Source organism: Schistocerca cancellata, chromosome 8, assembly GCF_023864275.1.
Source record: "Schistocerca cancellata isolate TAMUIC-IGC-003103 chromosome 8, iqSchCanc2.1, whole genome shotgun sequence".
Taxonomy (NCBI): domain Eukaryota; kingdom Metazoa; phylum Arthropoda; class Insecta; order Orthoptera; family Acrididae; genus Schistocerca; species Schistocerca cancellata.
The window spans coordinates 35,482,583-35,509,265 of record NC_064633.1 but is presented as its reverse complement, the minus strand read 5'-3'; the positions used below and the strand labels follow the sequence as shown (position 1 = coordinate 35,509,265).

The window sequence follows — 26,683 nt, the reverse complement described above, 5'->3', positions numbered from 1 at the left end:
CAGAAAGGCAGCCATCCTTTTTATACATTACTCTTTCAATTACTTTAGAAAAAAACTGTCAGTAATGACACTTGTCTCTAATTATTTACGTCAGCTGTACTATCCTTTTCGTAAAGAGGCTTTATTATGGTAACTTTATTTGGATGGGAATACCCTTGTCCTGAAGGAAATATTAATAAAGAGAATCTGTACTGGTATAGCTATATTTGAGTTCCTTATCTGGAATTCTGTCAATATCGCTGGATATTTAAATTTTTAATTTAAGCCTATTAATAGCATTTCTCTCCTCAGATTCTGTTACTGTGTATAGAAACATTATCGTTTCACAAATTGGTACTTTTATGTTTTTTATTTGTATGATTGTACATACTTTAATTACGATTGGTGCTATGCTCACACAACATTCATTGAATATATTGGGAGTCTGATGCGCATCTTCTATCACTTTACCCTCAGTTTTGATTTTGAAGCTGTGGGTTGGAGTTTTACATTTTCCTATGTTTATAACCTTCCAAATCGTTTTCGAATTATTGCTTCCCATGTTGATATGTCAATCATTACTTAGCTTTTTTGCTGCCTGTAAAACTTTCCCATAGATCTTTATTTTGGTTGGACCGGTACGCTTTTATTGTAGTGTTCATTTTGGCATGTCTGCTTAGGTTTTGTAAGGGTGATCGCTCATTTTTTTAAATCCCGTGTGTTATGCAGGTATTTGACTTCCCACTGACCTTAATTCTTTTTAATGGCAATGCCAAATCAACGCAATACTTGTAATCAGTGAAAAACGTTTCATACGCCAAATTTTTATTTGAATAATTCATAGAAGTTGCTTTCCATATGACATTCTTCGTTTGTATTCCTCCATGAAGTTCTTTCTTTGTAATTTTCAATTTAGATATCAGTGAACAAAATCGTCAGGCACATCTCTACATTGGCTACAGCTGCTTGTCGTCTGCTAAATAGCGCAAGAGATTGCTACCGATGCAGAGAAGAAACGCGTTATGACGCACGCTCTTCAATTCGGACAAATTACGCATGCGTGCTTGCACTGTTGAAAACACAAGCGCATGCTGAAGGTTGAACAGAAAAAAGTGCATCTTGCGGAGGCTCGTCACGTGTTTTCTGCAGTGTGCGCGAGGAATATGACGTCAACATTCATCACGTGATCACCAGTAGTGTTCAAGATTAGTTGTTTGTTTATAATGCAGCTACGATTCTACGAATGTGGTTTGGGTGAAGCCTGTAGCAGTCACTGGCTGAAATGAAATTCGATTATATGTAAAGCATGAAATGAGCCTCATAGAAACATTCTGATTTGAAGATTTCAGCTCTTATTTGATGACACAACAGAAACGTAGTAACAAAGTAGGTACATTGTCATATTGTTCGTAGGCATGTTGACAGACTGAAAGACTTAATGTGAACTCTACTTGGAACACGGAAGCCACTAACATACTAAATATGTAAATGTAAAACAAGAGGCGGAAGCACAACGAGCCATTTCACTTTACAACTTAACAAAGAATTTAGACCATACATGTCTAAACGAAAGTGACGCATTTTGAGGTATATAATACTGCAGGGCCAAACAGTATCACGAAACACACGACAGGAACATGATCACGAAAGTATGCGTAGAAATAGTTGAAGATTGATAAATTGAACGTCTTTGTTGGAACTGGTTGTGACTTTGTATTTCAATGTTAACTTTGCCAACGAAGTGCAGATTTTCTTTACTGCCGCGCTCGGTATCTAATGCAAACACTATTTTATCACAATGTGTACAGTATGGTTCAGTGTAGTTTGGCGCTGTTGAAATCTATGATAAACTAAGAAGTGAATTAACTGCTGGCGAGGGCAACGATAGCAAAATAATGTGGATTGAGAGATTCTGAATAACAACTAGAGAATTAAAAAAGTAAACGTTATACGATGTGCCTCAGCATATTAAATTTTCGATGAGTGACTATATTTTATTTGTGCAAATTGTGATAGTGCGAATGCCAAACGAATAGAGGTGTGATAGTGCGAATGCCAAACGAATAGAGGTAAAGGTATAATTAATAAAGTCCCAACAAGGCGCAATGAATAATTTGTAGGCATTGGGAAATTCTTCAGATACTCCCGAGTTTTCCCACACAGGGAAAAATGCCCCATAATTTGTAGTTATGATTGAACAGTATACGCCAAATAAATAACAATTTAGAAAATCTAAATCAGGATAGCTCTGTGTCCACTGGAATATAATACGTGGTTTCATTGTTACTGAGTAACCTGTTTGGGATTCTGGTTTCTAGTATAGTGATGAATTAGGCTACTACATGTTGGACCTCACCGGAAACTTAACCTTTCGAAACAGTAGTAGGGTATCATCACACACTTATCATTAATTTATCAAGGAAATAAATAACTTGTTGTAATAGCAATATGTGTTAGTATAAACTTCCAATTTGTTGAATGAGAAAATATTTTCAATGATTAGATCTGTGAGACTTCATATATTGAATTGAAATTTGCTGCTTTGCTTAAAATTCAGTTTATTATGTAGCTCCAGAGTCAGGCTCTAGAATATCAATATTGGTTAGATCCCCATTTATTATAACACGGGATCACACTGCTTGTTGTAGACTGTGTACCTACCGATTCTCTTCAGTCCACATTTTGCTCAGTTGTTCATGTTCACTGCATATTCTTAATAAATCCTGTATACCACTTAGTCTTTAAACTAAGAATATATGCTTAAGACTTCTATTACATTTATTGCCATGTAATCATTGTACACAAATAATAGATACATAACATATTAATAGCATGTTTGTCTTGTGATAATGACTCAATTTATAAATGTCTTTGTTTATTCACATTCTTTAGATCCCATCGTAAAGAAGAACCTTCCGAGATGTCAGACAGGGCAACATGTTCATTAACAAAAGGAAGCAGCTGTTAGCAACTGCATTAATAATTATGCACTGCGTGCTTTCTGCCACTCAAAAGTAATTTTTTACTCCATACTGCTTAAAGAGACCCAAAATAATTTTTGAATCCCTGGTCCCACATTGTCATAAAGCTATAATTAATGTTTATGTGCTTGCTTTCACATACACCGTAATTTATCTTGTCTTCTGTATCCTTGTTAACACTTGAACAACAAATGCGTTATAGAGCAAATAACTCCACAGGTGACTTAATTTTCCATTATTCATACTAGCTGTGGGCAAAGAGAATTTTGCAACTTTGAATATAAATTTAACGGTGAAGTTATCATCTGTAAGCCTACTCCATTTTTGTCGTGCTATAATTATATATATATATATTCCATATCCTTTCAGACAATAAACAGGAAAATGCCAAGCAATTACTTTGTAATAATGTGAGAAATGAGTCAATTTCTGAATATAATCCCATTTTATGTGTCTATTCCCAGTTTAATTTAATACTTCTTCATTCAGATGATAACTCATGTATGTAGTGGTCAAATGAATGCTATATGACATGTGCTGTGCTTCAGTATGGGTTTTAAGGCTTCCCACCCAATTAAAAATAATACCTCAAATGAAAGAGAAACACCCTGTGAGCTGCTATAATGTACTGTAATGGACCGTATCATGACCAGGTAACTGTAGCAGGCTGTAGCTAACGCATTCTTCTTCAGTGGTGGAACTGAAATCCCAACTGCCTCTCCCAGCAGCCACTCTGTAGTATTGGAAAGCTGAACTTTTACTTAAAAGTGTTCAATGTGAGCACTACTAGTCACACATCTTGTCGATAGGTGAGTTCTTCTCAAACCTTGATCACCTTGACAGGAGTAATTGTTGCAACAATGCTGTTGCTAATGTTTGGTAGATCAGCTGGTAGCTGGTCCTTTGTTGTTGTTGTTGTTGTTGTTGTTGTGGCAGCCTTCAGTCTGAGGACTAGTTTGGTTCAACTCTCCATGCTGATCTATCCTGTGCAAGTCTCTTCATCTCCGAATAACTACTGCAACTTACATCCTTCTGAATCTGCTTGCTGTAGTCATTTCTTGGCCTGCCTCTACGATTTTTACCTCCCACACTTCCATCAAATACTAAATTGGTCCCTTGATGTCTCAGAATGCTTCCTGTCAACAGATCCCCTCTTCTAGTCAGGTTGTGCCACAAATTTCTTTTCTCCCCAATTCTGTTCATTTGTTAGGTGATCTTTCCATCTGCTTCTCAACATTCTTCTGTAGCACTACATTTCAAAAGCTTCTATGCTCTTTTTGTATAAACTATTTATTGTCCAAGTTTCACTTCCATACATAGCTACACTCCAGACAGATAATTTCACAGAAATGTTATGTCATTGCCCAAATAGGAAAACTCATCTCCTACTTGAAGTGTCAGGTTCCCTAATCTAATTCTGTCAGCATCACCTGACATAATTCGACAACATTCTATTATCCTTGTTTTGCTTATGTTGACATTCATCTTATATCCTCCCTCCAAGGTACTGTCCATTCCATTCAAATGCTCTCCCAAGACCTTTGCTGTCTCTGACAGAATGACAATGTCATTGGCAAACCTCAAAAGTTTTTATTTCTTCTCTCTCAATTTTAATTCCTTCTTCAGATTTTTCTTTCATTCCTTTTACGTCTTGCTCATTGTATAGATTGGATAACATTGTTGATAGGCTTCAATGCTGTCTCACTCCTTCTCAGTTATTGCTTCCTTTCCACGCCGTTCGACTCTTATATAACTACTATCTGATTTCTGTACAAGTTGAAACTAGCTTTTTCTTCCCTATATGTTACTCCATGAACCATGGACCTTGCCGTTGGTGGGTAGGCATGCGTGCCTCAGCGATACAGATAGCCGTTCCATAGGTGCAACCACAATGGAGGGGTATCTGTTGAGAGGTCAGACAAACATGTGGTTCCTGAAGAGGGGCAGCAAACCTTTTCAGTAGTTGCTGGGGCAACAGTCTGGATAATTGACTGATCAGGCCTTGTAACATTAACCAAAATGGCCTTGCTGTGCTGGTATTGCAAACGGCTGAAAGAAAGGGGAAACTACAGCCATAATTTTTCCTGAGGGCATGCAGCTCTACTGTATGGTTAAATAATGATTATGTTCTCTTGGGTAAAATATTTCGGATCTCAGGCTGCGGACTACTCAGGACGTCATTATTAGGAAAAAGAAAACTTGCATTCTATGGATCGGAACATGGAATGTCAGATCCCTTAATTGGGCAGGTAGGTTAGAAAATTTAAAAAGGAAAATGGATAGGTTAAAGTTACATATAGTACGAATTAGTGAAATTCGGTGGCAGAAGGAACAAGACTTCTGGTCTGGTGAATACAGAGTAATAAATACAAAATCAATTAGGGGTAATGGAGGAGTAGGCTTAATAATGAATAGAAAAATAGGAATGCAGGTAATGTACTACAAACAACATAGTGAACGCATTATTGTAGCCAAGATGCAAAACCCATGCCTACCACAATAGTACAAATTTATATGCCAACTAGCTCCACAGATGATGAAGAGATTGAAGAAATGTATGATGCGCAGAAAGAAATTGTTCAGATAGTGAAGGGAGATGACAGTTTAATAGTCATGGGAGACTGGAACTCGATAGTAGGAAAAGGAAGAGAAGGAAAAGTAGTTGGTGAATATGGAATGGGAGCAAGGAATGAAAGATGAAACCGCCAGGTAGAGTTTTACTCAGAGCATCATAGCTAACACTTGATTTAAGATTCATGGAAGGGGGTTGTATGCATGGAAGAGGCCTGGATGTTTCAGATAGATTATGTAATGGCAAGAGAGAGATTTAGGAACCAGGTTTTGAATTGTAAGACATTTACAGGGGCAGATGTGGACTCTGACCACAATCTATTGGTTGTGAACTGTAGATTAAAAATGAAGAAACTGCAAGGTGGGAATTCCAGGAGATGGGACCTGGATAAACTGAAAGAACCAGAGTTTGTAGAGAATTTCAGAGAGAGCATTAGGGAATGATTGACAAGAATGGGGAAAAGAAGAAGAATTGTAAGCTTTGAGAGATTAAATAGTGAAGGCAGCAGAGGATCAAGTAGGTAAAAAGACGAGGGCTAGTAGAAATCCTTGGGTAACAGAAGAAATTTTGAATTTAATCGATGAAAGGAGAAAATATAAAAATGCAGTAAATGAAGCAGGCAAAAATGAATACAAACGTCTCAAAAATGAGATCGACAGGAAGTGCGAAATGGCTAAGCAGGGACGGTTAGAGGACAAATGTAAGGATGTAGAGGCTTATCTCACTAGGGGTAAGATAGATACTGCCTACAGGAAAATTAAAGAGACCTTTGGAGAAAACAGAACCACTTGTATGAATATCAAGAGCTCAGATGGAAACTCAGTTCTAAGCAAAGAAGGGAAAGCAGAAAGGTGGAAGGAGTAAATAGAGGGTCTATACAAGAGCTATGTGCTTGAGGGCAATATTAAGGAAATGCAAGAGGACATAAATGAAGATGAAATGGGAGGTATGATACTGATTAAAGAGTTTGACATAGCACTGAAAGACTTAAGTCAAAACAAGGCCCTGGGAGTAGACAACATTACATTAGAAGTACAGATAGCCTTGGGAGAGCCAGCCCTGACAAAACTCTACCATCTGATGAGCAAGATGTATGAGACAGGCGAAATACACCCAGCCTTCAAGAAAAATATAATAATTCCAATCCCAAAGAAAGCAGGTGTTGACAGATGTGAAAATTACTAAACTATCAGTTTAATAAGTCACAGCGGCAAAATACTAACGCGAATTCTTTACTGACATATGGAAAAACTGATAGAAGCCAACCTCGGGGAAGATCAGTTTGGATTCCGTAGAAATGTTGGAACACGTGAGGCAATACTGACCCTACAGCTTATCTTAGAAGAAAGATTAAGGAAAGACAAACCTACGTTTCTAGCATTTGTAGACTTAGAGAAAGCTTTTGACAGTGTTGACTGGAATGTCAAGGGGCACGAAAGGGAAGCAGTGGTTGGGAAGGGGATGAGACAGGGTTGTAGCCTATCCCCGATGTTATTCAGTCTGTATATTGAGCAAGCAGTAAAGGAAACAAAAAATTTTGAGTAGGAATTAAGATCCATGGAGAAGAAATAAAAACTTGAGGTTAGCCAGTGGCATTGTAATTCTGTCAGAGACAGCAAAGGACCTGGAATGGACAGTGTTTTGAAAGGAGGATATAAGATGAACATCAACATAAGCAAAATGAAGATAATGGAATGTAATCAAATAAATCAGGTGATGCTGAGGGAATTCGATTAGGAAACAAGACATTTAAAGTAGTAGATGGGTTTTGCTATTTGGGGAGCAAAATAACTGATGATGGTCGAAATAGAGAGGATATAAAATGTAGACTGGCAATGGCAAGCAAAGTGTTTCTGAGGAAGAGAAATTTGTTAATGTAAAGTGTAGTTTGTGTCTGTAAGCTTTTTTTTGGAAGTATTTGTATGGAGTGTAGCCATGTATGAAAGTAAAACATGGACGATAAATAGTTTGGACAAGAAGAGAATAGAAGCTTTCAAAATGTGCTGCTACAGAAGAATGCCGGAGATTAGATTGGTAGATCACACAACTAATAGTGAGGTACTGAATAGAACTCTGGCACAACTTGACTAGAAGAAGGGATCATTTGGTAGGACATGTTCCGAGGTATCAAGGGATCACTAATTTAGTATTTGAAGGAAGCACGGAGGGTAAAATTTATAGAGGGAGACCAAGGGATGAATACACTAAGCAGATTCAGAAGGCTGTAAGTTGCAGTACCTATTTGGAGATGAAGAGGCTTGCACAGGTTAGAGTAGCACGGAGAGCTGCAGCAAACCAGTCTCTGGACTGAAAACCATAAAAACAACATCAACATATTACCCCTGCAGCCTTCAGAATTTAAAGAGAGTATTCCAATCAACACTGTAAAAAGCTTTCTATAAATCTACAAATGCTATAAACGTAGGTTTGCCCTTCCTTAACCTGTCTTCTAAGATTAGTCGTAGGGTCAGTATTGCTTCGTGTGTGCCCACATTTATCTGGAATCCAAATTGATCTTCCCTGCAGTCAGCTTCATCCAGTTTTTCCATTCTTCTGTAAAGAATGGATGTTAGTAATTTGCAACCATGACTTATTAAACTTATGGTTCAGTAATATTCACACCTGTCAGCACCTGCTTTCTTTGGTATTGGAATTACAACATTCTTCTTGAAGTCTGTGGGTATTTCCCCTGTCTCATATATCTTGCACTGCAGATGGCAGAGTTTCGTCATGGCTGGCTCTCCCAAGGCTGTCAGTATGTCTGTTAGAATGTCGTCTACTCCCGGGGCCTTGTTTTGACTTAGGTCTTCCCCTGCTCTGTCAAATTCTTCTCACAGTATCATGTCTCCCATCTTCTCTTCATTGATGTCCTCTTCCATTTCTATAATATTGCCAGCAAGTTCATCTCCATTGTGTAGACACATTGTAAACTCCTTCCACTTTCAGTTTTCCTGTCTTTGCTTAGGACTGGTTTTTCATCTTTATTCTTGATATTCATACGGCTGCTTCTCTTTTCTCCAAAGGCCTCTTTAATTTTTGTGTAGGTGGTATCTATTCTTCCCTAGTGATATATGCATTGGAACCCTTACATTTATCCTATAGCCATTTGTACTTAGCTATTTTGCACCTCCTGTCAATCTCATTTTTTAGACATTTGTATTCCCTTTCACCAGCTTCATTTGCTGCATTTTTATATTTTCTTGTTTCATCACATAAATTCAGTAACTCCCATGTTATTCAAGGAGCTCTACTAGCCCTTGCCTTGTTACCTATTTGATCATCAGCTGCCTTCACTTCCATCATCTCTCAGAGCTACCCGTTCATCTTCTACCATGACCCTTTCCCGTGTTCTAGTCAATCATTGCCCATTGCTTTCTCTGAAACTCTCACTCACCTCCAGTTCTTTCAACTTATCCTGATTCCATCTCTTTAATTTCCTACCTTTTTGTAAAAACTCTTTAGTCTTAATCTACAGTTCACAACCAATAAACTGTGGCCAGAATCCCCATCTGCCCCTGGAAACATCTTATATGTAAAATCTAGTTCCAAAATCTCTGTCTTACCATTATATAATCAGTCTGAAACCTTCCGGTGTCTCTAGGTCTCTTCCACATATTCTTAAATTAAATGATTAAATTATACTCTGTGCAAAATTCTATCAGGCAGCTTCCTCTTTCATTCCTTTCCACTGGTGCATATTCACCTACAAAGTTTTTCCTTCTCTTCTGTTTCCTGCTATTGAATTCTAGTCTGTCACAGTTATCTACATTAACTATCTGAATAATTTCTTTTGTCTCATCATATATTTCAAGATTTCCCTCATCTGCAAAGCTAGTAAGCATATAAACTTGTACTACTGTGATGGGTGTGGGCTTCATGTTTGTCTTGGCTATGATAATGAGTTCACTATGCTATTATAGTAGCTTAACTGCATTCCTATTTTTGTATTCATTATTAAACATACTCCTGAATTACCATATTTGACTTTGTATTTATAACCCTGTATTCACCTGACCAGAAGTCCTGTTCATGCCGCCACTGAACTTCATATTTCTCACTATATCTATCTTCAACCTATTCACTTGGCTTTTCAAATTTTCTAACCTACATGCCCAATTAAGAGGTCTAATGTTCCACTCCCTGACCCATAGAATGCCAGATTTGTTTTACCTGATGATGACACCCCCACTGAGATAGTCCCCGCCTTGTGATCCGAATGGGGGACAATTTACTTCCAGAATATTTTACATAAGAGGGTGCCATCATCATTTAACTATACAGCTGCATGCCCTCGGGAAAATTATGGCTGTAATTTCTTCTTACTTACAGCCATTCACAGTACTGGAACAGCGAGTCCATTTTGGTTGATGTTACAAGGCCAGATCAGTCAGTCATCCAGACTGTTGCCCCTGCAACTACTGAAAAAGCTGCTTGCCCCTCTTCAGGAACCATGTGTTTGTCTGGCTTCTCAACAGATACCCCTTCTATGCTGTTGAACTTACGGTACGGCTGTGTTTATGGCTGAGGTACACAAGCCACCCCACCAACTGCACCGTCCATAGTTCAGGGGCTTATGAACCTGCAAAGGTAAAACTTGCACAGCTTCAGATTGGGTAAACATGGAGGTCATGCAAAACGAGATCTGTCATCCACCCACTCGTGGCAAGTTCAGTGTTTGGATACAATGTCACTTAACAAATCATGTATGGAGTTATGCCAGTGAGGTGGTGCACAAACCTGTTGCTAAATGAATTGTGCTTAAAGTTCTTCAAATTGAGGAAAGAACCGTAGTTCTAATGCAGCAACATAAGAAACACCAGTCACAACATCGTAGGAAAAGACAAATTGCTACTTACCGTAAGGAAAATACGGAAGAAATGTCAAGTTGCAGACATGCACAATTAAAAGACACTTATGTAAGCGTTTGGCCAAAGCTTTCATCAATAAAAGAGAGACTCACATACCATTCATAGACACAAGCAAGCGTACCTCACCCACACACGACTAGCAGCTCCAGCATCACGGGCTAGAATGCAACTATCATGTGGGATCCAAGCAGCAATCTGGACAGGGTGGAGAAGGGACAGTAGTGTACAGGTGGGGAGAGAGAGAAACTGTCTGGTGGAGTGTGGAGGTACTAGACTGCCAACAGGTGCAGTGTTGGGAGTTAGTGGGGTTGGGAGGTGGGGAAACCAGGAGGAAAAAAGAAAGGGGATCAGGGAAAAATGGGGAGGGGGGGGGATGCATTGGCAGAAGGTTGCAAATGAATAAGTTTGGAGATGAGAATGGGGAGGAGATGATAGGACAGAGGGAAACTGTTGGGTGGTATGTGTGGGTACAGTATGTTCCCGTAGGTTGAGGCGAGGGTAATTACAGGTGCGGAGAATGTATCTTAAGGATAACTTCCATCGCAAAGTTCAGAAAAGCTGTTGGTGGAGGGAAGGATCCAGAAGGCTCAGGCAGTGAAGCAGTCATTGAAGTCAAGAATGTCATGTACAGCTGCATTTTGTGCCACAGGGTGGTCTACTTTGCTCTTGGGCACAGTTTAGCAGTGGTCCTTCATCCTGGTGGACAGCTGTATGGTAGTCATTCCAATATAAAAAGCTATGCAATGATTACAGCAGAGCTGGTAAATGAAATGGCTGCTTTCACAAGTGGCCCAACACGTGATGGGATAGGATAAACCTGTGACAGGGCTCAGTGGGTGGATTCGGCAGATTTTGCACCTGGATCTTCCACAGCAAGGGGTTGGGGTTAGCAGTGGCATAGGAATGGACTAGGACGTGGAGGTTGGATGGACGACAGAACACTGATTTAGAAGGGGTGGGATATCCCTCATTACAGGGCATGATGATAGGTAATCAAAGTCCTGGCAAAAGATGTGGTTCATTTGTTCCAGTCTGGAGTGGTACTGGGTGATGGAGACTCTCCTTTGTGGCTTTTCAGGGTGGTGGGAGGATTGGGGTTGTGGGAGGACATGGCAAGGGAAATCATATTGCAGAATAGGTCTTGGGGATAATGCCTGTCTGTGAAGTCCTTGGTGAGACCCTCAGCTTACTGAGGGAGGGAGTTTTTGTCAATGCAGATATGCTGTTCCTGGGTGGCCAGACTGTATGGGAGGGATTTTTTGGTGTGAAAGGAATGACAGCTGTCAAAATGCAGGTACTGTCGGTGGTGGGTGGGTTTAATGTGGACAGAGGTGCAGATGGAGCCATCAGAGAGGAGGTGGTCAATATCTAGGAAAGTGTCACTCTGGATTGAGGACACCAGTTGAAGTCCCTTCACCCAAAAAGAAAGGCCTATAAACTTTCTACCAGAATATGGCACAAAAAACATTCAGCTTGGGGGAGTTTCGTTACATGTGTAACATCATATATGGATTTGCTGACCCTCAGGTGCCCACATTGCGTGTTCACATTTCCATGTAGGTGAAATGTCAATTCATCACTGAAGGTGACATAATCCAGAAAATCTTCACCATGCAGCATCATTTCATTTGCAAAATTGACACATGAACCATAGTCTGTAGGCCTTAGACCTTGTAAAAACTGCAGGCAATAAGAACACAGTTATAAGCATATACTTAAGTCTCCAAACAGATGTCACTATAACTGCTACTTCATTACCAGCCTTCCTAACTGATTTTATGGGGCTACGCATGAATGACTCTCACTCGTTCAACACATTCTTCAGTCACTCTTGATCGTTCCATAACCTTCCCTTTGTGCACAAGTATACAAAAAAACTATTTGAGTTGCTCTTTCGTCTGAGGTATTATTTATAATCGTAAGTTGAATGTAATAAATGCTATAAAGTCTTAAAACCCATATATTCATTTTTAGACATCCTGTATTTTGACTGCCAATAATTTAATGCGAGTTTAACTTAGTTTAATCAAACAATGGAAAATCCAGGATGGAATGTAACAATATTATGAGAAGGAAAGCATCTCCGCCATTTAGCGGAGATGCTGAGTCGCCGATAGGCACAACAAAAAGACTCTCACAATTATAGCTTTCAGCCGTTAAGGCCTTCATCAGCTAGAGACAGACATATGCACACACCCTCGCAAACGCAACTCACACACACGACTGCTGTCTCGCGCAAGTTGCCTGTCTGTGACTCAGCATCTCTGCTATATGAGGAGTAGCAACTTTCCTTCTCATAATATTGTTCAAATTAGTTTAGGAGGCTGCAGTACCATCTTTTATTGTTAATGTGGGTTTAAATTAGTTTTGTAGGCTACAATAACAACTTTTATTGCTTTGTTACAGAACAGACTTTTGTGTATCATAAATGTGAGATTACAAACAATTTGTATCTGCTTGGGATCTGGTATTATGAAGTATTGTCCATTCATTACAAAAGAGAGAGGTCACGTGTATTTTTTGTGAACTTTTCTTTTAATAACTGAGTTGTACATGGTGAGAAATATATCTCTGTTTTGATAGGAGTTTCTCTTGTTGTTCAGCTTACAAAAAGCAAAATCATGTTAGCGTATATTAGCAGCTGTTAATTACCAATCATTATGGCTTCTATATTACAGTTTATACATACAACCAAGAAGTTAAACACATACTTGAACAATGTTGTACTTGCGTTATTTGTAGTCTCAATGTCTACTTTTGTATATGTACAAGGTATATTTATCAGATTGAAATTGGGAAATAAGAAGAAAAAGATAACAACAAGTCTGTGGTCTGGAACTTTTCTGATGGTATTGGTCCTACTCTGCATATCCACAGTGAAGTGCAACACATTTTTCCCAGTGATGAATGACATCATCTTCTGGAAATGCCTGCCAGGCAATGGGTTCCCATCTGAGGAAACAGGGAATATTTCTTTCTGTCACCAACAAATTGTCATCAGACTATTGATTTTGGTCCATGGCCATCTTCAGATGTGTCAGGAAAAGAGAAACCAAATACAACTGCATCATCATCATCATCATCATCATCATCATCATCACTACCACCACCACCACAACCACCACCACCACCACCACCACTACCATCTGTTGCATTAACAGGCCTTTAAGGCCCACAGTAAAAACCAAAAGAAAAAACCACAATACAAAGGGAAAAAAGTAGCACACTATAAAAAATTATAAAAGAGCATGGTATCCACAACAAAAAAGGAAGTCTGTCAGTCACAATGAAGGAGATATCTATTGCAGATGGTAGTCAATTACTGCCAGTCTCTAGCTTCGTCTTCCACTGCTGTGGCCTTCACTTGTTTAAGTATTGTTAGTACTCAGTCCTTCCACTGTGTTCTTGGATGTCTCCTAGGGCATATTTGAGCAGGTCGAGAATGGGACGTGGTATGCGAGGGATCCCTCACCTCAAAAAATTATGGCCAGACCACTGTAACCTCTTCTGCCCTTATATTTGGTGAATGTGTGGCTTTCATACATACACTGCGTAAGCAATAAATTGTAAAATACTGGAAATTTACTGATTTAAACCGTGTGAAATCCAGGATGGAATGTAACAATATTATGAAAAGGATAGCTTAGTTGCTTTTCTCCATATAGTGGAAATGTTGCGTCGCAGATAGGCACAATGAAAAGATGTCAGAAAGTGATCTTTCAGCCAATAAGGTATTCAGCCAAACACACACACACACACACACACACACACACACACACGCACACGCACACGCACACGCACACAGTCTCTGGGTGCTGAGGCCAGTCTGGCCTCAACACCCAGAGACTGTGGTCATGTGTGTGTTAGTAGTGTGTGTGTGTGTGTGTGTGTGTGTGTGTGTGTGTGTGTGTGTGTGTGTGTGTGTGTGTGTTTTGTCTATTTCTGACAGAGGCCTTGTTGGCCAAAAGCTCTTTTTTCTGATAGTCTTTTTGTTGTGCCTATCTGCGGCTCAGCATCTCCACTGTATGGTGAGTAGCAACTTTACCTTTCATAATAAATTTACTAATTTCATATACAAAGCAAATGTGAGCTTTTTAATGTGATGAAAAGTTCCTGAACAAAACAGAAGAAGCCGTATATTTTCCTAATGTGATTGTCATTGTGGCATCATCATTGGAAAGGTACGATAATGCAGTGCAGGTCAGGTCACTGTGCCAGCAGACTCATGATGTAATAGTATTGCTGTTAACAGGAAACTGGGGTCCAGTTGCTATATGTTTGTGATGTGAATTCATCAGGTGTTGCTACTGCATATATATTTGACGATTATGTACCTACAGATCAGTAAAAATGTACAAGTGAGTTGTTACAGTACCAAAATAAAGTATATTAAAAAGTAGATAAATGATACTAAAACAAATTTAATTGAAAATAGTATTATACAAACAATTTATTCAGATAACAGTAGAATATGCCCCTGTATCAAGTTTAAGGAACTAACAACAGTACATTAGGACAATAGAAATAAATAGTAAAAAGAACCCAAACAAGTAACAACAATAGCCAATGTTTTTTCTGCAAATGGCACAAAACATAGGAATGATTAGTGCTGTAGGCAATAAATGTTTAATAATTGAAGGACCTCATGTTTTCAAAATTGTTCATTACGAGAAATGAAGAGCCTAAGAATTTCATGTGCTTAATATTTTTCCTCGAGGCTGCCTCTTTCACCTTAAATATGGTTTGCAAGACTCTCTTCCTCTTGAGCTGTATCCATAATTAAAGTGACTGAGTTCTGTGACATTCCAGTTGTGACTGAACAATATCCAGCACAATATGAATAACAACTTTTGCATAATTTTCTGTATTTTTATTTCAAGTGTAAATTTTTTTCTGGCAAATCTCTGGCTGGTTATACACTGCTCCAGATTCAAAAAATATCAAGCTGCCCATAGAACATGTATTTTCTTGGGCACCCTCTTATTAGCTCACTAACACTCCCTTCTTAGCCTCCCAGGTGCTTTTGCTTATTGTTCTTTCCAGCATTTAATATTTTATTGCTTTGGTCTCTTTTTCTCTTCCTTAATTTTGAACTTTGAGTTTTTGTTTCCTTCTGTGGTACCAATTCTCATTTAGTGCATAATGATCTCTGTTGCATAGAAACTAAACAGCTGCGTTATTATATTCCCCTTGTTTTCTTTTCTGCCCTTTCTTCACTGGATTCTGTGGAAGGGAATTTACTTTATTAAAGTTGAGATTTGTTTTAGCTCTTATGCTTCATTGCTATTGAAGTAGGAGCCTACATTTGTTAGATTAGCTATTCTTACAGAACCCACTGTAAAATATAGAAAAGTATTGTGTTGTATGCATTTTTGAATTCAGCTAATGATTACCGTTTCTTCTTAAAGTAGTCATCATGGTGCATCATGCAGCAAGTATTGTTACAAAAATATGTCTTTTACTTTTACTTTTACTTTACTTTACACGTGGCTAAGGCCTTATCGACCATACACCTGCTCTACGAGCCTCTTCCAATTATTTCTATCCAGGGAAATTGTTGTCCAATCAGAGTTGATGCCCATCCTAGCTGCATCTTCCCGGATATTCTCCATCCACCTAATTCGAGGTCTTCCTCTTCTTCTCTTTCCTTCTAATTTCTTAGTGGATGCTATTCTGGGTAGTCTGTTCTCCGGCATCCTTGCTACATGACCAGCCCAGTTCAGTCTTCTCTTCTTTAACATTTCCACAATGGTACTATGTTTGTACAGCTCCCGTAGTTCTTCATTTTTCCTTACCCTCCACTCCATGACATTTTCATCGAAGATTGGTCCAAATATTTTTCTTAGTATTTTTCTTTCAAATATCAACAGTTTTTCTTCATCTTTTTTCCTGAATGTAATAGCTTCACATCCATATAATGCTACTGGTACAATAGTTGACTGATAAAAACGGATTTTGAATTCAGTACTAAGTGATCTCATCCTTAAAATTTTGATACAGCTGTAAAAAGTTCTATTAGCTGCTGCTAGACGGGCGTCTATTTCTATTTCTGCTCTATTGTCTCTGCTAAAAAGACTCCCTAAGTACTTGAAGTGGTCAACTGCCTTGAAAGTGAGACCATTTATGGTCAGTGGTGTATTCTTTTGGAGTTTTTTTACTTATGACTAGATATTCTGTCTTTTCTTCATTCACATGAAGTCCAGCTTTCTCAGCTATTTTGTAATAATTTTGCATCATCCTGATTAATTCAGCTTTTGAAGTGCTTATTAAGGCTACATCATCTGCATAAGCAAGTCTAGTAATGTTCTGTCCCTGCAGTTGGATCCCTTGTGGATTAGTTTTGGTGAATTCTCTATCAATCTTCTCTAAGATAATATTAAATAGAATAGGTGAGATGGCATCCCCTTGTCTCAGTCCAGTGTACACCTTAAAATTTTCAGTCTCTCCTGCAGGTGTCTTAACTTTGCATATGGTTTCTTCCAAACACATTTTAACTAATTTGATTAATTTTAATGGTATTTCAAATTCTTTCATGGTGTTTAAGAGTGTCTGTCAGTGTATGCTATCATAGGCCTTCTTGAAGTCTATAAATAGAATATGGATATCTACATTAAATTCCCATGCCTTCTCAGTTATTTGTCTCAATGTGAATAAGTGATCCAAAGTGGATCTGTTAGTGCGGAAACCACATTGGTAGTCCCCAATCAGTTCTTCGGTTATGGGAATCAGTCTGTGTAGTATACACATCGACAAAATTTTATACGTGACATCGAGTAGGGCAATTCCTCTGTAGTTATCACAGACAAGGGGATCATTCTTATTAAAGATGGGGCATATAATTGCAGTTTTCCAATCGGCCGGTATGTTTTCTGTCTCCCAAATTGTTTCAATTAAGGAATGAATTTTTTAAAAGCTCAGCATATACCTGGTCTTCCCCACAGGCCTTGTTGTTCTTTAATTTCTTTATTGTTTGTCTTATTTCATTTACTGATGGTGTGGTGACTTGTATATCAACTGTATCTGGTTCTTCAAATGTAAAGTAATATTGTGGATCATTGCAGTTGAGCAGCTGTGTAAAGTATGTCTTCCATGTTTCTTGTATGTCATTCTTGTTTGTGAGTATTTTCCCATTATGGTCCTTTATAAACTGTTCCCTTTTAGTGAATTTTCCCAAGGACTTTTTTATATTCTGGTACATCTGCCTTGCTCTGTGATGCTTGAAATCATCCTCCGCTTCTCTTACCATGTTGTTGTAGTGTTTTCTCTTCTCTTGTCTTAGAGTTCGTTGTGTTTCCTTGCGGATTTTATAGTATCTCTCCTTTAGTGTAATATTGTCCATGTCTTGTAACCATGCCTTCCTCGCATTTTGCCTCTCCAGTACTCTTTCTTGGCACTTTATATTAAACCAGATTTTGTTAGTTCGTTTTCTTTTACCTATAGTTTTGGAAGCTACATCTTGAATACTGTTTCTGAGGTGTCTCCATCTACTTTCCACGTCTTGCTGGTCACTATGTGTCAGTCTAGATTCCGATAGGTTAATTTCCATTTCTTTCCTAAAGTTTTCTTTTATTTTTTCTTCTGCCAGATTTTCTACATCGTACCTTTTAATTAAGTATTCCAGTTTCAAATTCTGAAGGTGGCAGGGGTAAAATACAGGGAGCGAAAGGCTATTTACAGTTTGTACAGAAACCAGATGGCAGTTATAAGAGTCGAGGGGCATGAAAGGGAAGCAGTGGTTGGGAAAGGAGTAAGACAGGGTTGTAGCCTCTCCCCGATGTTATTCAATCTGTATATTGAGCAAGCAGTAAAGGAAACAAAAGAAAAATTCGGAGTAGGTATTAAAATTCATGGAGAAGAAGTAAAAACTTTGAGGTTCGCCGATGACATTGTAATTCTGTCAGAGACAGCAAAGGACTTGGAAGAGCAGTTGAACGGAATGGACAGTGTCTTGAAAGGAGGATATAAGATGAACATCAACAAAAGCAAAACGAGGATAATGGAATGTAGTCAAATTAAGTCGGGTGATGCTGAGGGAATTAGATTAGGAAATGAGACACTTAAAGTAGTAAAGGAGTTTTGCTATTTAGGGAGCAAAATAACCGATGATGGTCGAAGTAGAGAGGATATAAAATGTAGACTGGCAATGGCAAGGAAAGCGTTTCTCAAGAAGAGGAATTTGTTAACATCGAGTATAGATTTAAGTGTCAGAAAGTCGTTTCTGAAAGTATTTGTATGGAGTGTAGCTATGTATGGAAGTGAAACATGGACGATAACTAGTTTGGACAAGAAGAGAATAGAAGCTTTCGAAATGTGGTGCTACAGAAGAATGCTGAAGATAAGGTGGGTAGATCACGTAACTAATGAGGAGGTATTGAATAGGATTGGGGAGAAGAGAAGTTTGTGGCACAACTTGACTAGAAGAAGGGATCGGTTGGTAGGACATGTTTTGAGGCATCAGGGGATCACAAATTTAGCATTGGAGGGCAGTGTGGAGGGTAAAAATCGTAGAGGGAGACCAAGAGATGAATACACTAAGCAGATTCAGAAGGATGTAGGTTGCAGTAGATACTGGGAGATGAAGAAGCTTGCACAGGGTAGAGTAGCATGGAGAGCTGCATCCAACCAGTCTCAGGACTGAAGACCACAACAACAACAACAACCTTTTAATTTCAACCCTATTTGTACTTTGTTTCTTTTTTAGCTTTATTTTCATTTGAGCTATGATTAACATATGATCTGTCTCACAATCTGCTCCCCTAAAAGTTCTAACGTCTTTAATACTGTTTTGAAATCGTCTTTGGATGGCGACATGATCAATCTGGTTCACTACTTTTCCATCTGGTGATATCCATGTCCCTAAATGAATGCGGTTGTGTTGGAATTTTGTGCTGCTTAATGTGAGACCATTTGCCATTGCAAAGTTTATGAGTCGCACACCATTCTCTGAACTTTCATCATGTAAGCTGTAATTCCCAATGGTTGGTTTGTAGATTTCTTCTTTTCCTACTTTGGCATTAAAGTCTCCTAACACTATTGTTACATTATGTCTACTTATTGAATTATATGTCTGTTCCAGTTGACTATAAAATTCTTCTTTCACGTCATCTTCCTTATCTTCTGTGGGTGCATGAACATTTATAAATGTAATATCAAACCACTGAGCCTGAATTGTAATGTGTGATATTCGGTTATTAATTGATTTGAATTCCTTTATTGTGTCAATTGCTGTTTTATGAATGTAAAAGCCCGTTCCAAATTCATGGCGCTGACCGCAGTCTCCATACATTATTGTCCCGTCTCCTATTTTCATTGATCCCGTTCCCTGCCATCTTATTTCTTGGAGCGCTACCAGTTGTACCTTGTATTTTCCTAGTTCGTCATTATTTCATAAATTATTAAGTACAACAAAAAATAAGAAATAGATAAAGGAGGAAATATGGGGTCTTACGTGCAAGAATTTTCTTTGGTATTTATGAATTCAGTGATTACAGAATGAGGTAATGTATCTTATTAGAAAAAAACAATATATTTCATTGTGTTAATTTAAATGCTAAACTAAGTATATTTTATTTTTGTTTGATAAGTTTTATTATTTGGTGGATTTAACATTTTGCACTGTAATGTTATGTGTACTTTTCCCATATACACAGTGGGAGCTAAAAATTTGATTTAGTAGTGCCAGAAATACTTGTCATTCTAAAAGGAAGAAATTGCACTAAAAGGAAAATTCACTTGAGAAAACTATAAAATGATGAGATGATTGAATGACTGTCATGTCTTACCACGAGTAGATGAAATTCCAGTGCTACTGATATACACATTTAAAAGTAGCAACTAAATATTCCTAGTTTTTGGAACTGTTAGTTCCACACCCAGAAGGGAAGTTCAGAAAACTGGGAATAGCGTTTTTTTAAGCATCACTGGAATTTCACGACCTAATGGCAAGTATTGGCTAGCCAGTCCATTTTCTCCTAATTTTATAACTAACATTAGGAGGGGAAATTAACTATCAACCTGACATCTATTTCAACTTTTTTTTGTGCACGGTATATTATAAGTCAGTATGGCACACTGAGAATTCTGAAACAAAAGAGGGGAAGAAATAACAGAAGGAAACAAGTAAATATTTAGCAGCTATATGCAGAAAATCATTTCAAGGTGCCAAACAGTTCTCATACATATTATGTATGTGGGTACAGTACTGTGTTGCTAGAAATTTAATTGTTATGTCTGTTATTGGTAAATATAGGCTTCTAATTATTCTTCTTGTCAGTCAGTATATCTATGTTTATTTGTCTCTTCTTTACTTCTTTTGTGACTAACAGTGTGTTGTACAACTTTAAATGAACAATAAATAAATTAAACTAAATCTAACAATCTGTTATTGCTTCCATCCAAATTCCTTAAATGTTCCTGAAAGAACAGTGAGATGACTTTAATTTGCCTCTAATTACTGACTACACAAAACAAAAAAGGGGTGGGTAACCACACTTGTTTGAAAGTCAGTCTTGAGATTTGTAACGTTTCTGCAATATGGTGGAACTGTATAAACATTTTCCCAAAACCATTTACATAACATTTTTATATTAGTGTGAAACCTTTGACCAATGGCTGATAGTCTATATTAACTGTATAAACCTGTCTTTCACTTACTGCAGACTCGTGTATTAAATTCTGCTCACATATGTAACAGTTTACTAACATAAATTCAATGTGTTGTTGTCATACTAATGTAAGTGCCTGCTGGAGCAAGTTCTGGTGTACATGCCAGCTTCTTGATTTGTTGTAAATGTTCTTTTGCTAAACTTGATTTTGGTAATGGACAGTACTACCACTTATTATAGTGTGATGCAAGATTTTTTGAAAAGTAGTATATTACACAGCCTATAATTAAATGGAATGGTTTTTTACGTTCCCAGGTAAGCCTTTGAGAATATAGGAAAATTTATGTAAAAGCTCTTGTAAACATGGAACATTTTTCATTGACTGTTGTAAGCTACATTAATTTATATGGATGTAGTTTGCTGAAATACTCAGAATAGACATTACAAAATAATTGTACTTACATTACTGCTATAGTCTACAGGTGACTGAATTTATTTTTTATAATTTGATTATTGTGTTACAAGAACATCAGTTTATTTATTTATTTATTTATTTTAATTAAGAAACATTTCTCATTCCACAGAAGGAGTTTGATTAACAGGAAAAAAACTGTTTCATAAGATTAAAAATCACATTGAAGAAAGGCAGCCACTTACCTGTAGATGACTGATGTTTGGTACATAGAATGCAACAACACACAGACTTAACTACCTTTAGAGATACCAGTCTTTTTGTAGTGGACACATACTCATTCGCACAATCATGGATGCAGCCTCCCCCCCACCCCATCCCTCTACCACTGCCACTCCTGCACAGAAGAGCCACAGTGACACTCACTGTTCTAGTAACTGCTTAGATTGATTGCTGTGGGGGAAACGAGCAGCATGTGGCAAGGATGGTGAGGTTGTGGGAGGTACGTTAAAGTAGAACAGTGTCTCTCAAAGGAAGTAGCAAAATGACTGAAAATGATATATCTGCAAAACAGAGTGAGGGCGGGGAGAGCAAGATTTGGATAAAGGAGGAGTTGGGTCTAAAGTAAAAAGTCAGAAAATGAGAGGGTACAGTACAGGTAAAAGGCTAGTCAAGATTTAGGATGAGGGGATCAGCTTCCACCTATGTAGGGCAGTGAAGCTTGTATTTGCGGAGAGGTGGGGGTGGAACATCCAAATACCATGGGTAGTGAAGCAACTACAGAAGTCATTTATGTTATGTCCAGCAGGTTCAGCAACTGGATACATACAATAAGCCACAGTTTGGTAGAGGCTATTTAAGTTGGTACACTACAGTTAGTTTTCATTGCCAAATAGAGCACTACTAATATGTAACTACTGATAAAAATTTGGCTGCTTTTGCACGTGAGCATACCTATTATGGGACTTGTCTGTAATTGGAGGTACTTGATGAATGTATAGGAGAGATCTTTCATCTGGGTTGTCCATAGGAGGATTGATTCATGTGCAGAGTTGGGAGTAGAATTATCACAAGGACAGAGTATGCTATTATGCATTGGTTGGGTGTTAGCATAGGATTTTTGGTAGAATATTCCTCACTTCAGGTCTTGACGAGACAGTGAAAATGCTGGCTAAGGATGTGGTTAAGTTTTTCAAGGCTTGGGTGGCTGTAATTTAGGTGGTATACCAAATGAATTATAAGTCAGATATTGAAACAAACATTCTTCATTTGACACGTAATAATGGGAACCAGATTTTTTTTTTTAGGACAGTTTCATCAACATTGAGAGTGCACACAAGCCATATGAAACTCAAGAATTGGCTCAGACTCACAAATTGGCATATGCTATCAGCAACAAACAATAAATGGAGCACTGAGATGCCCACATTCCTGAGTCAACAGTATCCATTTATGGCTCTGGAGAAATGAAAGAGAATGTGTAAGTTGGCAGCAATCCAGTCAGAGCCACCTGTATCTAGGAACACCTAACAAAAACTGACCTGTATGGTAACTCAATCAAGAGTACCTAACTGCATATGCAAGAAATGTTTAAAATAGTGAGACAGCCTAAGTTAGAACTAATTACATGATGGGTGTGTGTGTTTTATGTAGCTTTACAACTGTTAGACAGAACAGGTTAATCATCTATTTCTTAAAGTTAGTTAGGTTTTAGGTTATCAAAGAATGGACAATTTTTTGAGGTTAGATAATTCTGAAACAACAATATTTTCCTAATCTTTTACTTTTTGGTTTTTTTGTATCATCTTTCACTAACTAGCTACCTAGAATCAATTTCCATTAATCCATTTTCCTGTGTCTTCTTTGTACATTACAAAAACTCCAACAATGTATTTTAATCAGTCTGTGTTCTTGCGATATTGCCACAGTTCTTTTAAAAAGTACGTTAAGAAAGAACAATATATCTTCCTCTCTATTTTTGCCCCATTCTTTTTCTCTAATATGTGTTACCGAACAATTCTCCCAATAAATACAGAAGTACGAGTATTAACAAGAGCATCAGATGTTCTTCACTCAGGAGCAGTACCTGCTCTAGGGGTTAAAATTGATGCCACACCAGGTCGACTAAATCAAGGAACATTTGCAATAAACTGACCTGGACTAGGAGTTGCACTCTCCACTGTTCGTTGTGTGTGTGTTTGCATTTGTGGTACTGCTGTAAATGCATTAGTAAGATAGCTCTTCGCATATACTAAGATAATTATGTGAATTAAGTTTTCCAGCAATGTGAGAGAAACATTTAATTCATATCTGCCCAGTAACAAAGGGGCAAAGGAAACGAATTAAATGTCTAAGCATTAGTGAATCCTTTTTATGATACCTAGAATAGAACATGACACATGTAGTCGAAATAATGGTATAAATATTCCTGTTGTTATTGGTATATTCACAAACATTTATCTCTCTAATATTCTTATAGAAGTATACTAAATGCTCTTTCAAAAGCCATTTGTATCAGAACTATACTGTAGGGAACTCTCAGACTGCTCAACATTTACTTGCGGTATACATGCTGTTTTAGTCCCTGTGGTGAAAAACATTTTAATAGGTGGCATTTTAGAGGGCTTCTATTGTCTCTCTTAATTATCTAAGGTTTCCACTTTATGATCTACATATGTTATTGAATAGTTTGGTTAGCGTATCTCTCTCAGAAAATTTCATCTGTTTCATAAGAAAGATTCCAACTAGACACATGATGTTTTTGAATACTTATTTTTCTACCAGTGTCCTAAAGTTGTTACTTATACCAGTTTTGTGAAAGCTTCGTTTTTCATACCATTGCAGTACCACTAACTCACATAAACCAAAGCACTATATATGTTCTAAAGAAATCTGAGAGGAGAGCACTCTTGGTCAAGATTGTGAGACCTCTCCAAGAGAGTAACCACATACGTGCATAAATGTGTTGGGAGTTTGTTGTAACTATGGAACTACACACCATACTCAGACATTGGCATTAAATACTTTCTTCATCTTGCAGTACAGTATTATTACAAATGATTGAAGCGATTTCATAAATTCACTGTAGCTCCATTCATTGACATATGGTCACGACGCACTACAGGTATGTAAAAAAACTCATAAAGTTTTGTTCGGCTGAAGCCGCACTTCAGGTTTCTGCCGCCAGAGCGCTCGAGAGCGCAGTGAGACAAAATGGCGACAGGAGCCGAGAAAGCGTATGTCATGCTTGAAATGCACTCACATCAGTCTGTCATAACAGTGCAACGACACTTCAGGACGAAGTTCAACAAAGATCCACCAACTGCTAACTCCATTCGGCAATGGTATGCGCAGTTTAAAGCTTCTGGATGCCTCTGTAAGGGGAAATCAACGGGTCGGCCTGCAGTGAGCAAAGAAACGGTTGAACGCGTGCGGGCAAGTTTCACGCATAGCCTGCGGAAGTCGACAAATAAAGCAAGCAGGGAGCTAAACGTACCACAGCCGACGGTTTGGAAAATCTTACGGAAAAGGCTAAAGCACAAGCCTTACCGTTTACAATTGCTACAAGCCCTGACACCTGATGACAAAGTCAAACGCTTTGAATTTTCGGCGCGGTTGCAACAGCTCATGGAAGAGGACGCGTTCAGTGCGAAACTTGTTTTCAGTGATGAAGCAACATTTTTTCTTAATGGTGAAGTGAACAGACACAATGTGCGAATCTGGGCGGTAGAGAATCCTCACGCATTCGTGCAGCAAATTCGCAATTCACCAAAAGTTAACATGTTTTGTGCAATCTCACGGTTTAAAGTTTACGGCCCCTTTTTCTTCTGCGAAAAAAACGTTACAGGACACGTGTATCTGGACATGCTGGAAAATTGGCTCATGCCACAACTGGAGACTGACAGCGCCGACTTCATCTTTTAACAGGATGGTGCTCCACCGCGCTTCCATCATGATGTTCGGCATTTCTTAAACAGGAGATTGGAAAACCGATGGATCGGTCGTGGTGGAGATCATGATCAGCAATTCATGCCATGGCCTCCACGCTCTCCTGACTTAACCTCACGCGATTTCTTTCTGTGGGGTTATGTGAAAGATTCAGTGTTTAAACCTCCTCTACCAAGAAACGTGCCAGAACTGCGAGCTCGCATCAACGATGCTTTCGAACTCATTGATGTGGACATGCTGCGCCAAGTGTGGGAGGAACTTGATTATCGGCTTGATGTCTGCCGAATCACTAAAGGGGCACATATCGAACATTTGTGAATGCCTAAAAAAACTTTTTGAGTTTTTGTATGTGTGTGCAAAGCATTGTTAAAATATCTCAAATAAAAAAGTTATTGTAGAGCTGTGAAATCGCTTCAATCATTTGTAATAACCCTGTACATTACATAACCCCGATTTCCTGTCTTCTTCTGTTCTAAACAGACAGTTTTGCAAGCTAGGTATAGTTCTTTTAAATTTGTCTGTTGGTAATACTTGGAATTTCACCTCTTTAAAGTAAGTACTGTCTCCTTGCATTTTTACAGTGTACTCCTGGTCTACAGCTATTTGTGTCCATGCTGCCTCTCATGTTTTCCGACATTATTTACCAGCCTTCTATTAGGTCATCACCTCAGTCTTCTCGTATCTCTTGGAACCCAGCAGGGAACTTGCTTGGTCCGTGTACCATCTCTTTGCCGGGCAGCATGCCCTAACCACCTCCAGTTCTTTTTCATGTCTGCACTGGTTTGTTCCACAGTCCATTTATCAATTTTTCTGTCCATTAATACTGTCTGCCTCCATTGGTGAGCAGTCAGCACATTTGATTGTCATATAGAAGACTAGGGTACAATTCCCATTACTGTCAGGGATTTTCCGTTGTGGCAGGTCTCGAACAGAGTACACTAAGCTTGTGAAGCTCCTCAAGTGATAACTAGCATCTCCGAGGTCTGGAAAGCATACAGCAGCAGTGAGAGCAGTATGCTAACCCCATGCCCTTGCATAACGCATCAAAGTGATACCATATTGCAGAAGACGATAGAGTGGCCGGTTGGCGTCACAGGACCTCTGGGCACGATTACGGTGGTACTTTCTTTAATTATAGTACTACTCAAGACACATCTTTCCATTGTTCAGTAAGTGAGCTCAGTTTTTGTATTAAAAGACTAATTCTCATTGCACAGTGTGCTCCCTGCCGCCGTTGGATAAGCAGCTGCAGCAGCAAGTCGTATACTCCTAGCTCACTCATTTGTTACATAGTTTAATTCTTAATTTATTTGCGTGTT

General features: G+C 38.4%; 1 protein-coding gene and 1 non-coding gene across 3 annotated transcripts; one reads left to right on the top strand and one right to left on the bottom strand.

Moving 5' to 3' along the window:
- Positions 1–946: 946 nt before the first annotated feature.
- Positions 947–3,300, top strand: LOC126095315 (uncharacterized). Of its 2 annotated transcripts, none has more exons than XR_007521953.1 (2): positions 947–1,365; positions 2,872–3,300. It is a non-coding gene; the product is annotated as an uncharacterized LOC126095315 (transcript). The 2 variants fall into 2 exon arrangements; XR_007521954.1 differs by lacking the exon at positions 2,872–3,300 and adding an exon at positions 2,049–2,837 and having other exon boundaries at positions 947–2,017.
- A 1,670-nt stretch (positions 3,301–4,970) lies between these two features.
- LOC126095020 (uncharacterized) lies at positions 4,971–20,872 on the bottom strand. Its single transcript, XM_049909679.1, has 5 exons — positions 19,061–20,872; positions 17,326–18,001; positions 15,728–15,735; positions 13,461–13,563; positions 4,971–5,009 (listed from the first exon to the last, which is right to left on the bottom strand). The coding sequence occupies exons 1-5, from the start codon at positions 19,708–19,710 to the stop codon at positions 4,971–4,973; spliced, it is 1,476 nt and encodes a 491-aa protein (XP_049765636.1). The 5' UTR covers positions 19,711–20,872.
- Between the last annotated feature and the right edge of the window lie 5,811 nt (positions 20,873–26,683).